At 41.1% G+C, this 15,716-nt stretch overlaps 1 protein-coding gene across 1 annotated transcript; it reads left to right on the forward strand.

Annotated features, from left to right (window-relative positions):
• The first annotated feature begins 1,114 nt into the window (after positions 1–1,114).
• On the forward strand, positions 1,115–6,724 carry LOC139547298 (zinc finger protein 391-like). Its single transcript, XM_071356347.1, has 2 exons — positions 1,115–1,627; positions 5,990–6,724. The coding sequence occupies exons 1-2, from the start codon at positions 1,369–1,371 to the stop codon at positions 6,592–6,594; spliced, it is 864 nt and encodes a 287-aa protein (XP_071212448.1). The 5' UTR covers positions 1,115–1,368; the 3' UTR covers positions 6,595–6,724.
• Positions 6,725–15,716: the final 8,992 nt, after the last annotated feature.

The raw sequence follows: 15,716 nt of genomic DNA on the forward strand, positions 1-15,716 counted from the left end.
TATTGAATACATTTTGCCCTACGCTCTTGCCTGCATGTACTAACGCTGCTCGTATCTTTTCTTTCACTGCCAGTCTTTCGGAATGAGAGTTTTGTCATTATTTTTCCATGAAGGGCGGGGTTTTTAGAGGCAGGCGTTAACAATGAGTCTCTATTGGTCCGTTGGTTTGTGAGTGACGGTTCGTCTGGCGTTGCTACTCTGATTGGTTGCAGATGAGCCAATCGCTGATTAATTTGTTTTCTGCAACACCCCTCATTTTGACGTCATCACAATCGACTTCAATGATGTCAGTCTCAGACTGAAGTATGTAGTGTGGAATAATGTGGAATAATTCAGTTTGAGTCGTCAGGCCACTCTATCGCTAATCTTTCCTAAGAGAAATTTACATATTTTTTTGTTTGATGCGGCGATAGAGCGATGCATGAACTAGGGCTTAAATGCTCATGCGAATAAAATCAAATTGTATTGGCCACATACACATATTTAGCAGATGATATTGCGGGTGTAGCGATATGCTTGTGTTCCTAGATCCAACAGCGCAGTAGTATCTAACGATTCACAACAATACACACACATCTAAAAGTAAAATAATGGAATTAAGAAATATCTAAATATTAGGATGAGCAATGTGGCATTGACTAAAATACAGTAGAATACAGTATATGCATATGAAGTGAGTAAAACAGTATGTAAACATTATTAAAGTGACTAGTGTTCCATTTTTTAAGTGACCAGTGATTCCATGTCTATGTACATACGCCGGCAGCCTCTAAGGTGCAGGGTTGAGTAACCGGGTGGTAACCAGCTCAGTGATAGTTAAAAAACAGTCTGATGGCCTTGAGATAGAAGCTGTTTTTCAGTCTCTCGGTCCCAGCTTTGTAGATGTCTCGTCATTGTTGGTAATCAGGCCTACTACTGTTGTGTCTTATAGTATTTATATTCTCTCTTTACAAAATCCGCACTAATCCATCAATACACGCGTCTCTTTGTACGTTTACATAAAATATTACACTTCTATGAAACAAATGTTTGCCCCCCCCCCCAAATAAAATAAATACAACTGCGTTACCCACTCCAATCAGCAGAAGGCGATGTGCATATTTCAAGCGATACTGCTAGTGTGACGTCTAATGTAGTGGACGGGACACCACATCAACAGTAAAACATTTAGTCGCCCACCTCCGTAGCCAACATTGCCGAAAACATCAGTCACTGTGTTTTAAACATACTTCTGTCGTGTCTAGTTGTTGGTCCATTTAATGTAACGTTAATTTTTTACGTTGTTTGTCAGGTAGCTGGCTTGCTAAGTTAGCTTTGCACTAGGCTAATCGCTAATGCTAAGTAGCTAGCTAGTTAACATCCCCGACCATGAGTTCACTAAGCCACTCTGATAAAGAAGAGGTCTGCTGGACGGAGGAAGAAGAAGAGGCTGTTACAGTTAAACAAGAAGTAGAGGATGAGGCTGTTACTGTGAAAGAAGAAGAGAAAGAAGTTACTGTGACAGAGAAAGACGCTTTCAGATTGAAAGAGGAGGAGGAAGGAGTTTTCGGAGTGAAGATGGAGGGGCAGATTACTGGCACGTTGAAAGATGAGGCGGAAGAGGAGACGGGAGATCAGAGTAACACCAGTAAGTAGTGTCTTAAACGGGGGCACAAACTCTTCAGTCCTTGAAGATTGCTAGGTCACATGCTTGAAGACGAGGTATTGAAATGTAAAAGTTACTAATATATTGTAATGAAACAGCAGGGAGCAGGTCTCGAACCCTCGACCTTCTAGCCCGAAGTTCAGCGCTCTATCGAATGTGCCGCAAAAGGATGCTCGTGCGGCAGAGTCGATTTCCGCGCTTATAAATCCAGGGTCGTTACAAATAAATAAATAAAGGGAACATTAAACAACACAATGTAACTCCAAGTCAATCACACTTCTGTGAAATCAAACTGTCCACTTAGGAAGCAACACTGATTGACAATACATTTCACATGCTGTTGTGCAAATGGAATAGACAACAGGTGGAAATTATAGGCAATTAGCAAGACACTCCCAATAAAGGCGTGGTTCTGCAGGTGGTGACCACAGACCACTTCTCAGTTCCTATGCTTCCTGGCTAATGTTTTGGTCACTTTTGAATGATGGCGGTGCTTTCACTCTAGTGGTAGCATGAGACGGAGTCTACAACCCACACAAGTGGCTCAGGTAGTGCAGCTCATCCAGGATGGCACATCAATGCGAGCTGTGGCAAGAAGGTTTGCTGTGTCTGTCAGCGTCGTGTCCAGAGCATGGAGGCGCTACCATGGAGGCGCTACCAGGAGACAGGCCAGTACATCAGGAGACGTGGAGGAGGCCGTAGGAGGGCAACAACCCAGCAGCAGGACCGCTACCTCCGCCTTTGTGCAAGGAGGAGCAGGTGGAGCACTGCCAGAGCCCTGCAAAATGACCTCCAGCAGGCCACAAATGTGCATGTGTCTGCTCAAACGGTCAGAAACAGACTCCATGAGGGTGGTATGAGGGCCCGACGTCCACAGGTGGGGGTTGTGCTTACAGCCCAACACCGTGCAGGACGTTTTGCATTTGCCAGAGAACACCAAGATTGGCAAATTCGCCACTGGCACCCTGTGCTCGTCACAGATGAAAGCAGGTTCACACTGAGCACGTGACAGACGTGACAGAGTCTGGAGACGCCGTGGAGAACGTTCTGCTGCCTGCAACATCCTCCAGCATGACCGGTTTGGCGGTGGGTCAGTCATGGTGTGGGGTGGCATTTCTTTGGGGGCCGTACAGCCCTCCATGTGCTCGCCAGAGGTAGCCTGACTGCCATTAGATACCGAGATGAGATCCTCAGACCCCTTGTGAGAGCATATGCTGGTGCGGTTGGCCCTGCGTTCCTCCTAATGCAAGACAATGCTAGACCTCATGTGGCTGGAGTGTGTCAGCAGTTCCTGCAAGAGGAAGGCATTGATGCTATGGACTGGCCCGCCCGTTCCCCAGACCTGAATCCAATTGAGCACATCTGGGACATCATGTCTCGCTCCATCCACCAACGCCACGTTGCACCACAGACTGTCCAGGAGTTGGCGGATGCTTTTGTCCAGGTCTGGGAGGAGATCCCTCAGGAGACCATCCGCCACCTCATCAGGAGCATGCCCAGGCGTTGTAGGGAGGTCATACAGGCACGTGGAGTCCACACACACTACTGAGCCTCATTTTGACTTGTTTTAAGGACATTACATCAAAGTTGGATCAGCCTGTAGTGTGGTTTTCCACTTTAATTTTGTGTGACTCCAAATCCAGACCTCCATGGGTTGATAAATTTGATTTCCATTGATAATTTTTGTGTGATTTTGTTGTCAGCACATTCAACTATGTAAAGAAAAAAGTATTTAATAAGAATATTTCATTCATTCAGATCTAGGATGTGTTATTTTAGTGTTCCCTTTATTTTTTTGAGCAGTGTATATATATAAAAACGTGTAAATGCTTTTGAGTTAAACCATAGGCTGAACAATCCTATGGGAAAACCTACCCTGTGAACGATCCTAAGTTGGTTTTAGGTTTCTCGGGTCACATTGTGAATGAACTATTGAAATTAAGTGATTTGTTAAAAATCTACATTTTAATCTAAAGAGTGTTCAACATGCCTTTCCATGGCAGGAATAATGGACCGTTGGAATTAGGTTTCTAAATCATGTGGTGAAAGAGGTGATTCCCATGACAGGAATAATGGACCGTTGGAATTAGGTTTCTAAATCATGTGGTGAAAGAGGTGATTCCCATGACAGGAATAATGGACCGTTGGAATTAGGTTTCTAAATCATGTGGTGAAAGAGGTGATTCTCATGAAAAGTGTCTGTGGACATATTTCTCATTACCGGTAACACTTGTTCAAGTTGCTGTAATAATACCCCATTGAATTAACATAAAGCCACAATCTGGAGTTTGTGTTATAGGAAAGAACAACCCAGCCACTTAAAGAAGGATATCCCCCCATTTTGACGTGTGCACCTGTTATAACACCTACCTATAGTGTTGTTAGATATCCCACCTGTTATAACACCTACCTATAGTGTTAGATATCCTACCTGTTATAACACCTACCTAGAGTGTTGTTAGATATCCCACCTGTTATAACACCTACCTATAGTGTTGTTAGATATCATACCTGTTATAACACCTACCTATAGTGTTGTTAGATATCCCACCTGTTATAACACCTACCTATAGTGTTAGATATCCTACCTGTTATAACACCTACCTATAGTGTTGTTAGATATCCCACCTGTTATAACACCTACCTATAGTGTTGTTAGATATCCCACCTGTTATAACACCTACCTATAGTGTTAGATATCCTACCTGTTATAACACCTACCTATAGTGGTGTTAGATATCCCACCTGTTATAACACCTACCTATAGTGTTGTTAGATATCCTACCTGTTATAACACCTACCTATAGTGTTGTTAGATATCCTACCTGTTATAACACCTACCTATAGTGTTGTTAGATATCCCACCTGTTATAACACCTACCTATAGTGTTGTTAGATATCCCACCTGTTATAACACCTACCTATAGTGTTGTTAGATAGCCCACCTGTTATAACACCTACCTATAGTGTTGTTAGATATCTTACCTGTTATAACACCTACCTATAGTGTTGTTAGATATCCTACCTGTTATAACACCTACCTATAGTGTTGTTAGATATCCTACCTGTTATAACACCTACCTATAGTGTTGTTAGATATCCTACCTGTTATAACACCTACCTATAGTGTTGTTAGATATCCAACCTGTTATAACACAGAAATTTGACGAACTGACTTGTTGGAAAGTTGGCATCCTATGACGGTTCCACGTTGAAAATCACTGAGCGCTTCAGTAAGGCCATTCTACTGCCAATGTTTGTCTATGGAGATTGCATGGCTGTGTGCCATGGTGTATATTTATTATTATGATGAACACAAGTGTTTTTTAAATATTGGAAATATTCTGAAAACCTGACCTCAAATGTTCTGACCTCAGGTTATGGAGGGATCTAGTCTGGCTTAAAACTCATAGGAAGTAGGAAGTAGCATAATTCCGGTAACTTTGCATAAATTCCCTGGTTTTCCAGAAAACCTGGGCTCAGAAGATTCTCGGAATCAGGAGGGAATAAGTACACATGTAGTAAGTAGTACTATATAGTCAATATCAGCATACATGTGTAATAGTAGGTATTACTATATAGTACACGTGTAATAGTAGGTATTACTATATAGTACATGTGTAATAGCAGGTATTACTATATAGTACACGTGTAATAGTAGGTAGTACACGTAATAGTAGGCATTACTACATAGTACACGCGTAATAGTAGGTATTACTATATAGTACACGCGTAATAGTAGGTATTACTATATAGTACATGCGTAATAGTAGGTATTACTAGGTAACACATGTGTAATAGTAGATTACTATGTAGTTCAATCCCATTTTAAAGTAAATAGATGTAGTCAATATCAGCATAGAATATGTAAAAATAAACTACATTTCCCAAGAGCCCTCCCCAGGTCGCAGCTGATATAAACCCATCCACAGGGCTCCCTGTATTCTAATGGCCCATCCACAGGGCTCCCTGTATTCTAATGGCCCATCCACAGGGCTCCCTCTATTCTAATGGCCCATAATCTAAATATCAAATAAATTCTACTGGACTAGAAAAGGAGGATAATGGACCGAACAAAAACAAATATGGTGAAATACTAATAAATACATGTAAAACCTAATAATGTTTGTCCAGTCGATGTTTGATAGGGACATAGTATAAACTATTCAACAGATCATGATATGGTCATTACTGTTCAGTTCCCTGGGATATTCTGTTAGTGAGTCTGAACCCGGCGCACAGACACAGCCCATTAAACAACTTAGGAAGATAGTTTTATCACATGGCGGTTTCATTCAGGGCTCTGTTTAGTATTTAACTAAATCATTTGTTTGTCTTTAGCAGGAGAGCGACCAGACTCTCACTCTGACAGCGGGGAGAGTCATTCAGGGGAACCAGACCCAGAGACGTCCAAACCAGCGAGACCACACCACTGCTCCCAGTGTGGAAAGAGTTTTATCCTATCACAACACCTGAAATCACACAAGAGAACACACACAGGAGAAAAGCCTTACCACTGTTCCCAGTGTGGAAAGTGTTTTACACGGTTAGATTACCTGAAAAGTCATAAGCAAATACACTCTGGAGAGATGCCTTACTCCTGTTCCTATTGTGGAAAAAGTATTAGGTGGTTAGGGACTCTGAGATCGCATGAGCGAATACACACACAAAAAAAGCTATACCAATGTTCCTTGTGTGGAAAGCGGTTTACCCAGTTAGAAGCCCTGATTATGCATGACAGGACACACACAGGAGGGGATAAGACCTACCACTGCTCTCAGTGTGGAAAGAGATTTAACTGGTTAAGGCAGCTGAATAAGCATGAAAGAATACATACACAGGAGGAGAAGACCTACCACTGCTCTCATTGTGGAAAGACATTTTCCCAGTCAGAGGACCTGAAATCACATGAGAGAATAGAGAGGCTGTGTTCTGACTTGAGTTTTTGACTGATCATTTGTGTTTTTGTTTCATCCTCATGAAATCAAATTGTATGTAACCAGAATACGGTTACTTTTGTTGTTTTTTCATTTTGAGACATGATCATGTCTAATATCAGATGAAATATTTAAAAATGTCTATTTGGTTTTGATTATGAGCTTTGATTGATTTGATACAAGTATAAACCCTCTGATGTTGTTCATCATATGCTTTTCAAATTGCAGAATGTACATAATTATATAAGCCTTTGTATTTGTGTTTATTATGGATTCCCGCTACTCTTCCTGGGGTCCAGCAAAGTTAAGGCAGTTCTACATTTTTAAAACATTACAATACATTCACAACATATTAAGTGTGTGTCCTCAGGCCTCTACTACCACATATCTACAACACTAAATCCATGTCCTCAGGCCTCTACTACCACATATCTATAACACTAAATCCATGTCCTCAGGCCTCTACTACCAGATATCTACAACACTGAATCCATGTCCTCAGGCCTCTACTACCACATATCTACAACACTAAATCCATGTCCTCAGGCCTCTACTACCACATATCTACAACACTAAATCCATGTCCTCAGGCCTCTACTACCACATATCTACAACACTAAATCCATGTCCTCAGGCCTCTACCACGTATCTACAACACTAAATCCATGTCCTCAGGCCTCTACTACCACATATCTACAACACTAAATCCATGTCCTCAGGCCTCTACTACCACATATCTACAACACTAAATCCATGTCCTCAGGCCTCTACTACCAAATATCTACAACACTAAATCCATGTCCTCAGGCCTCTACTACCACATATCTACAACACTAAATCCATGTGTACGTGTGTGCCCAAAGCTCCGACTTTCCCAGTTGTCTTAAAAGTCCCATTATTCCACCATGTCGGAGAAAAGAGGGATTTGATTCATTTCAGACCTTTCTGGATTAAAATATTCATATCTTTTAACTGTGTTAGCAACTAGTGGACATTCATTATATACATATATGTATTATTACACTATGCAGGAGGAGTTATTATCTGTTAGTTGACATGTTGACCCCTACGAATGATGCAGCGCCCACTTTGGCCAATCAGTGTTTGAGTTGAGTTTATTTTTATTTTTACAGGGACAGTGCACATTAATCAACGTTTCAGTAAAAGTGCTGGTTTTAGCCAGCCGGCTAATTTTCAACCGCAGTCCCTGGGCAGGTTATTAAAAACAATTACAATATAGACAATAGCAACATAGAACAAGCAAGCCATTTAGGATCTTGAATACAAGACATGCATCGGTGTATTGCACAAGATTTTCCCAACTCAGGAGCTCATGCTTTCTGAGGATGTGACAGTGGTGATGGCTATTGGGCTTCCTATCAAGCACTTTGAGAGCCTGTTTGTAGACAGACTGAATAGGTCTTACTGTTGTACAGCAAGCTTGGGCCCAACTAGTCAAGCAGTATGTTAAGTGGGGGAGTATCATAGATTTGAAGTACAGTTTTGCTACCTCTGTAGTCAAACAATTTCGTATAAATCGGAAATTAGCTAGGTTGAATTTGGTTATTTGAATTACCTTTTTCACATGCTTTTTAAAAGAGAGGTTGGAATCAAGTATGATGCCAAGGTACTTAAAATCAGATACCACCTGGAGCTTCTCCCCTGACACATAGACATCTGGCTCAGTAGCATCTGTTGCCCTCTTTGTGAAGAACATGCAAACAGTTTTTTTCACATTGAGATGCAAACACGAGTCACTGAGCCACTTAGTAACCTGGACCATTACAGTAGTGAGTTCTTGTGCAGCTTGTTGTTTGCTCTTTGCATGCACATATATCACTGTATCATCTGCATAGTGTAATTTAGCAAATGCCGGAATTATGGAAAGACGCATCATTCACCCAAGTCTCATCAAGGTTAGGCCAGTGGTGTCTGAGATATTTTTGGGGTTAGCTAGACTCATATCCCTGAGCATGTGTGCCAAATTTCAGTACTTGGAGTCAAACAGATCAAGAGATATAAACATGTGCCCATTATAGCACCACCGTGTGGTTGATAGGAATGTTCTTTAATATATTGAGTCTTGACAGTGTCTGCAAATGTTGTTGCAATACTAAATATCCTTGACTGATTTATATGCCTTTATGTGACAGTCCACATGGGTGTTTAGAGACCTTTGGCCATAGATGCCACATATCAAGTTTGGTGCAGATCGATATAAGGGATTTGTGTCAATTCAAATCTGGTATCAAGACAAATGTGATTCAGAGTCACCGAATATACTTTAAGTATTTTTATTAACCTTTCACTGCTACCAAACCCGGATCCGGGATCCCCCCCATCACAAAAGCTGACTAGCATAGCCTAGCTTCTTGCAACTATAGGGGGTGCTGTTCCGCATTAGCATTTTTTGGTCTCCAAATTAAACTGCCTCGTGCTCAATTCTTGATCGTACAATATGCATATTATTGTTATTATTGGATAGAAAACACTTTCTAGTTTCTATAGCCGTTGGAATTTTGTCTCTGAGTGGTACAGAACTACTTCTACAGCACTTTTCCTGACAGGGAGTCAGATTTCAGAAATTTTGACCCCTGATCTGGGGTCGGTTTTAAGGTGCCTGTAAATGCTATGGAGAAACCGACACTGCCTACGTCTTCCTCTGGGTGTCAGGACGTCATGACGCTTTGAATGGAGTCGATTGCGCAATCAGAGCCACTATAAAACAACAAAACGTGGAAGTACCGTTCTTTCCCTTCGCGCGTCTTACGCAAGATGGACATCGGACTTGCCTCCTTCCAAATGGTTGTTTAGCCAGTAGTATTTCTCCGGTCATGTTTTTACTCGTTATAGTTGTTAAAAACATCATAAAGTAGTTAATTTCAACCGTTTTATAGCAATTTATATCCGTTTAGTGCGATTTTGAGGAATTTCTTTGTGGTGCACTTTGAAGCTTTGGGCACGTTTCGGGGTCCCGGTCGATCGTTAGTGGACATTTCAAAGGACAGAGGACATCTTTCGACCAAAAGAAGATTAGACCAAAGAAAGGATACATTGCCCAAGAATCTGATGGAAAATCACCTCATAGTAAGAAATATTTAATATGATAAATCGTTGTTCTGTCGAAATATTTTAAACGCATTTTCCGCCATTTTGTTTGTTATAGCTTCACTTGGCGAACCCTGTATTGCACAGTAAGGATAATTTTAGAAATGTAAATCAGCGATTGCATTAAGAACTAATTTGTCTTTCGATTCCTGTCAACCCTGTATTTTTTAGTCAAGTTTATGATTAGTTATCGATTAGACTAGATCACTCTGAAAGATGACGTCCGACATTTTGAGGCTTGATTTGATACTATTTTCATTGTATAACCACGTTTTTTTATGGCTAAATATGCACATTTTCGAACAAACTCTATATGTATGTTGTAAAATGATGTTACAGGAGTGTCATCGGAAGAATTCTGAGAAGGTTAGTGAAAAAATTTATATATTTTGGCGATGATTACGTTATCGCTCTCTTTTGGCTTGAATCGATGCTCTGGTAACGTTTGCACATGTGGTATGCTAACTTATCGATTTATTGTGTTTTCGCTGTAAAACGCTTAGAAAATCTGAAATATTGTCTGAAATCACAAGATCTGTGTCTTTCCATTGCTATGCTTTGTCTATTTTTATGAAATGTTTTATGATGAGTAAATTGGTCATACACGTTGCTCTCTATAGTAATTCTAGTCGAGTTGTGATGGTCGGTGCAATTGTAAACTGTGATTTCTACCTGAAATAAGCACATTTTTCTAACAAAACCTATCCTATACCATAAATATGTTATCAGACTGTCATCTGATGAGGTTTTTTCTTGGTTAGTGGCTATATATATCTTTATTTAGTCGAATTAGTGATAGCTGCTGATGGAGTAAAACTGATGGAGTAAAAAATAGTGGGGACTTTTGCTAACGTGGTTAGCTAATAGATTTACATATTGTGTCTTCCCTGTAAAACATTTTAAAAAACAGAAATGATGGGTTTATTCACAAGATCTGTATCTTTCATCTGGTGTCTTGGACTTGTGATTTAATGATATTTAGATGCTACTATTTTCTTGTGACGCTATGCTAGGCTATGCTAGTCAGCTTTTTTACTGTGGGGGGTGCTCCCGGATCCGGGTTTGGTAGCAAGTAGAGGCTAGCCTAAAGCTACAGGGATATCATATAATAAAATGTTCATGAAATCACAAGTCCAAGACACCAAATGAAAGATACAGATCTTGTGAATCCAGCCATCATTTCCGATTTTTTAAATGTTTTACAGGGAAGACAAAATATGTATTTCTATTAGCTAACCACCATAGCAAAAGACACAACTTTTTTTTGTCCACCATTTTTCCCTGCATAGGTAGCCATCACTAATTCGACCAAATAAAGATATAAATAGCCACTAACCAAAAAAAAACTTCATCAGATGACAGTCTGATAACATATTTATTGTATAGCATATGTTTTGTTTGAAAAATGTGCATATTTCAGGTATAAATCATAGTTTACCATTGCAGCCACTATCACAAAACTCACCAAAGCGACTAGAATAACTACAGAGAGCAACGTGTATTACCTAATTACTAATCATAAAACATTTCTTAAAAATACACAGCGTACAGTAATTGAAAGACACAGATCCTGTGAATCCAGACAATGTTTCAGATTTTCTAAGTGTTTTACAGCGAAAACACAATAAATCGTTATATTAGCATACCACATGTGCAAACATTACCCCAGCATTGATTCAAGGCAAAAAGAGCGATAGCATTATCACCACCAAAATATATTAATTTTTTCACTAACCTTCTCAGAATTCTTCCGATGACACTCCCGTAACATCATATTACAACATACATATAGAGTTTGTTCGAAAATGTGCATATTTAGCCACAAAAATCGTGGTTATACAATGAGAAAAGTGGGCAAAACTTAAACAATCTGTCCGGCGCCATCTTGGATTAGCACCTATTCTAATCGAAAACTATTCATAAACTTGACTAAAAAAACACAAGTTGGACAGCTAATGAAAGATAAATTAGTTCTTAATGCAATCGCGGTGTTAGATTTTTAAAATTAACGTTACTAGACATACAGTGTGCGTTACAGCCAGACCAGTGCCGCAATAACGGCGACCAAACACTTTTACATTTTTCCACATAAATACGGAATAACATCATAAATAGCTCTTACTTTTGGACGAGCTTCCGTCAGAATCTTGTGCAAGGTGTCCTTTCTCCAGAACAATGGTCTTTGGGTTGAAAGATGTCCTCTTGTCCTGTCGAAATAGCCGCTAACGTTAGCCACCCACTGGAGAGGTGTCCAACTCGTGAAAGCGCATCACAAAGAATTCCAGGAAAATCGCAATAAACTGCTATAAACTGCTATAAGTCGGTTTAAATTAACTACCTTATGATGTCTTTAACAACTATAACGAATAAAAACATGACCGGAGATACAGAACTGCTAAAACGAAAGCTTTGCAGGAGGCCATTGTAATGTCCCTGATGCGCCAGACGCCCAGTTGAAAAGAACGCTACTTCCGTTCCACGGGCTTATAAAGGGTCCCAGATTGCGCAATCCACTCCATCAAATTCTCCCAGTTTACTGACATCTAGAGGAAGACGTATGCAGTGCATGTAGCCCGATGGCTTACATGGGGACTTATAAACTGACCTCAGAACAGGGACCTCAATTTCTGAAATCTCACTCCCTGACAGGAAATGTGCTGCAGAATGGGCTCTGTTTCACCCACAGACATAATTCAAACGGTTTTAGAAACTAGAGATTGTTTTCTATCCAATAGTAATAATAATATGCATATTGTACGAGCAAGAATTATTTTTAGCATTTTAGCGAGGCAGTTTAATTTGGGAACGCTAAATGTCGAAGTTGAAACAGCACCACTCAAGCGATAAATGGTAAATGCAATTTTCGTATATACGGGTTCACTGTAACACCTCGCAGGATAGAACAGGGAACTGGCAGGATGTAAGTAAACAGCTGTTCTTATACTGTGATAGACGTACTTCCAACCCGTCTGTTGGCCTATCACAGTAGAGGCTGAGCGGGGTTTAAACTTGCTCAGCCTATCGCCGGCGCTCAGGCTGGTCCCAGCCTCTTGGCGCTCCTTGGTGTCCGGCGCTGTTGCTGTGTAGATTACGCTCCCACACCCCAGAGACTGAGGTCAGACAGTTCTGTAACATTGTTTGAGCTATTTGCACCTGCATAGAAAGCATATTGTTCTCGCTCAAGGTTAACCACAGCTTCTCAGCACACTATCTGGGGCAAAATGTTACTTTCAGCACACACACACAGACGCCCAGGCCAACAGTTGCTAATATTCAATCATGTGATGTAGTATTGGGTTATAGCGCAATAAACACAGATCCTCACATTCATTCGGTGCCAGAAGAGTAGCGTTTTAAATGTTTTTCACAAAATTCAAAAGTTACCACAGTCACAAAGTCAGAAGGCCCGCCTACTTGACCAATCAGATGAGGGAGTGTATTCCGATTTACGGGAAAACATTTGTTTAAATGACATTCAGAAAGTATACAGACCCCTTGACTTTTTCCACATTTTGTTACGTTCTAAAATGGATTAAATAAAATCTTCAATATACAAACAATACCCCATCATGACATCACAATACCCCATGATGACAAAGTGAAAACAGGTTTTTAGAAATGTTTGCAAATGTATTAAAAATAAAAAAGACATACCTTATTTACATAAGTATGCAGACCCTTTGCTATAAGACTCGAAATTGATCTCCGGTGCATTCTGTTTCAATTAATTGGACATGATTTGGAAAGGCACACACCTGTCTATATAAGGTTGAACAGTTGACAGTGTGTGTCACAGCAAAAACCAAGCAATGAGGTCGGAGGAATTGTCCGTAGCGCTCTGAGACAGGATCGTGTTGAGGAACAGATCTGGGGAAGGATACCAAAAAATGTCTGCAGCATTGAACACAGTTGCATCCATCATTCTTAAAAATGGAAGAAATTTGGAACCACCAAGACTCTTCCTAGAGCTGACTGCCCGGCCGAACTGAGCAATCGGGGGAGAAGGACCTTGGTCAGGGAGGTGACCAAGAGGTGACCAAGAACTCCTGGCAGAGCTCCAGAGTTCCTCTGTGGAGATGGTTGTCCTTCTGGAAGGTTCTCACATCTCTGCAGCATTCCACCAATCCGGCCTTTATTATAGAGTGAACAGACAGAAGCCACTCCTCAGTAAAAGGCACATGACAGCCGCTTGGAGTTTGCAAAAAGGCACCTAAAGGACTCTCAGACCATGAAAAACAAGATTCTCTGGTCTGATGAAACCAAGATTTAACTCTTTGGCCTGAATGCCAAGTGTCACATCTGGAGGAAACCTGGCACCATCCCTACAGTGAAGCGTGGTGGTGGCAGCATCATGCTGTGGGGATGTTTTTCAGCGGCAGGGTCTGGGAGACTTGTCAGGATCGAGGGAAAGATGAACGGAGAAAAGTACAGAGAGATTCTTGATGAAAACCTGCTCCAGAGCACCCAGGACCTCAGACTGGGGCGAAGGTTCACCTTCCAACAGGACAATGACCCTAAGCACACAGCCAAGACAACGCAGGAGTGGCTTCGGGACAAGTCTCTGCATGTCATTGAGTGGCCCAGCCAGAGCCCGGACTTGGAACTCGATCGAACATCTCTGGAGAGACCTGAAGATAGCGGTGCAGTGATGCTCCCCATCCAACCTGACAGAGCTTGAGAGGATCTGCAGAGAGGAATGGCTGAAACTTCACAGATACAGGTGTGCCAAGCTTGTAGAGTCATTAGGGAATAGTGTACCCTATCGGCCCTAAACAGTGGAAACTAAACCCAAGACGACTCGAGGCTGTAATTGCTGCCCAAGGTGCTTCTGAATATTTATGTAAACGTCATATGTATTTTTATTTTAAAAATTTGATAACATTTCAAACAACTAGTTTTTGCCTTGTCATTATGGGGAATTGTGTGTATATTGATGACATTCGGGAACAAGAATTGGCAATGTCACTAACATTCATTCTAATAGTAATATATCATGTTGTTGGCCTTCACCAGATGCCCAGCCTTTAACAGGAAAACAACAGTTGGGAGAGGAACAGGCTCCTATTTAAATGAGGTTCCATTTCATGTTGTTGGCACAAAGACGTATGAATGTCACCAAGAGCAAAGACAGACAAACAAAAGCCAAAGGAAATATGAGGCTGAAATTAACAAGGCAGTAATTGCAAAGACAGGTCATTGAAATGTATAAAATACATTTTAACAACATTAATTTAGTTATAATAATGTTGAATTGCTAACTAACAATGGAATGTTCCTCAACAAAATGGAAGAAGATGGGACTTTAAACAGGTGTCTCAACTCTGTGGTCACTAAAGCCGGTCAGCATACACACTCCCTCATCTGATTGGTCGAGGAGGTGGGCATTCTGACTCTGTGGTCCCTAAAGATCCCATGGCACTTATGAAGGCGGTCATCTGATTGGTTGAGGAGGCGGGCCTTCTGACTCTGTGGTCACTAAAGATCCCATGGCACTTATGAATCCGGTCAGCATACACACTCTCTCATCTGATTGGTCGAGTAGGCGGTCCTTCTGACTTTGTGGCTGTGGTAACTAGCCACAAAGTCAAAGGCAAATTGGTTCCTTGTGAGGAAAGGGACCTATGTACCGAATTTCATGACTTTAGGTCAAACGGGTGGAAAGGGCGTGACCTTTCAAAAGTTTACATTTTCAGCACCATCATCTGGCCAATCAGTGTCATTTTGTAAATGCCAGATCTCTATGGCAAGACGCATCATTCACCCAAGTTTAGTCAAAATCAGGCCAGTGCTGTCTGAGATATCCCATGTGACTAAGGTACAAACTTACTAACATACTAAAGTTCTAACGGAATAAGACCGTTCCACAGTCACGTCCACAATTCATCAAAGGGAACAATTAAGAGCCGCTTGGCACGGTTAAGAGCTTTGCTTGACGTAACGATTGGATTCATACAACTGCTCCCAACACTGCAGCAGACTCCCTCCGTTGGTCTAGGGTCAAAATTAGGTATAATGACGACCTCTCA

The sequence above is a fragment of the Salvelinus alpinus genome, chromosome 2, assembly GCF_045679555.1.
Source record: "Salvelinus alpinus chromosome 2, SLU_Salpinus.1, whole genome shotgun sequence".
In the NCBI taxonomy this organism is placed as follows: Eukaryota; Metazoa; Chordata; class Actinopteri; order Salmoniformes; family Salmonidae; genus Salvelinus; species Salvelinus alpinus.

Coding starts and splice junctions, on each gene's coding strand:
- LOC139547298 (XM_071356347.1), top strand. CDS start 1,369: ATGAGTTCACTAAGCCACTCTGATAAAGAAGAGGTCTGCTGGACGGAG. Junction 1,628..5,989: donor GGGAGATCAGAGTAACACCA/GTAAGTAGTGTC, acceptor TGTCTTTAGCAG/GAGAGCGACCAGACTCTCAC.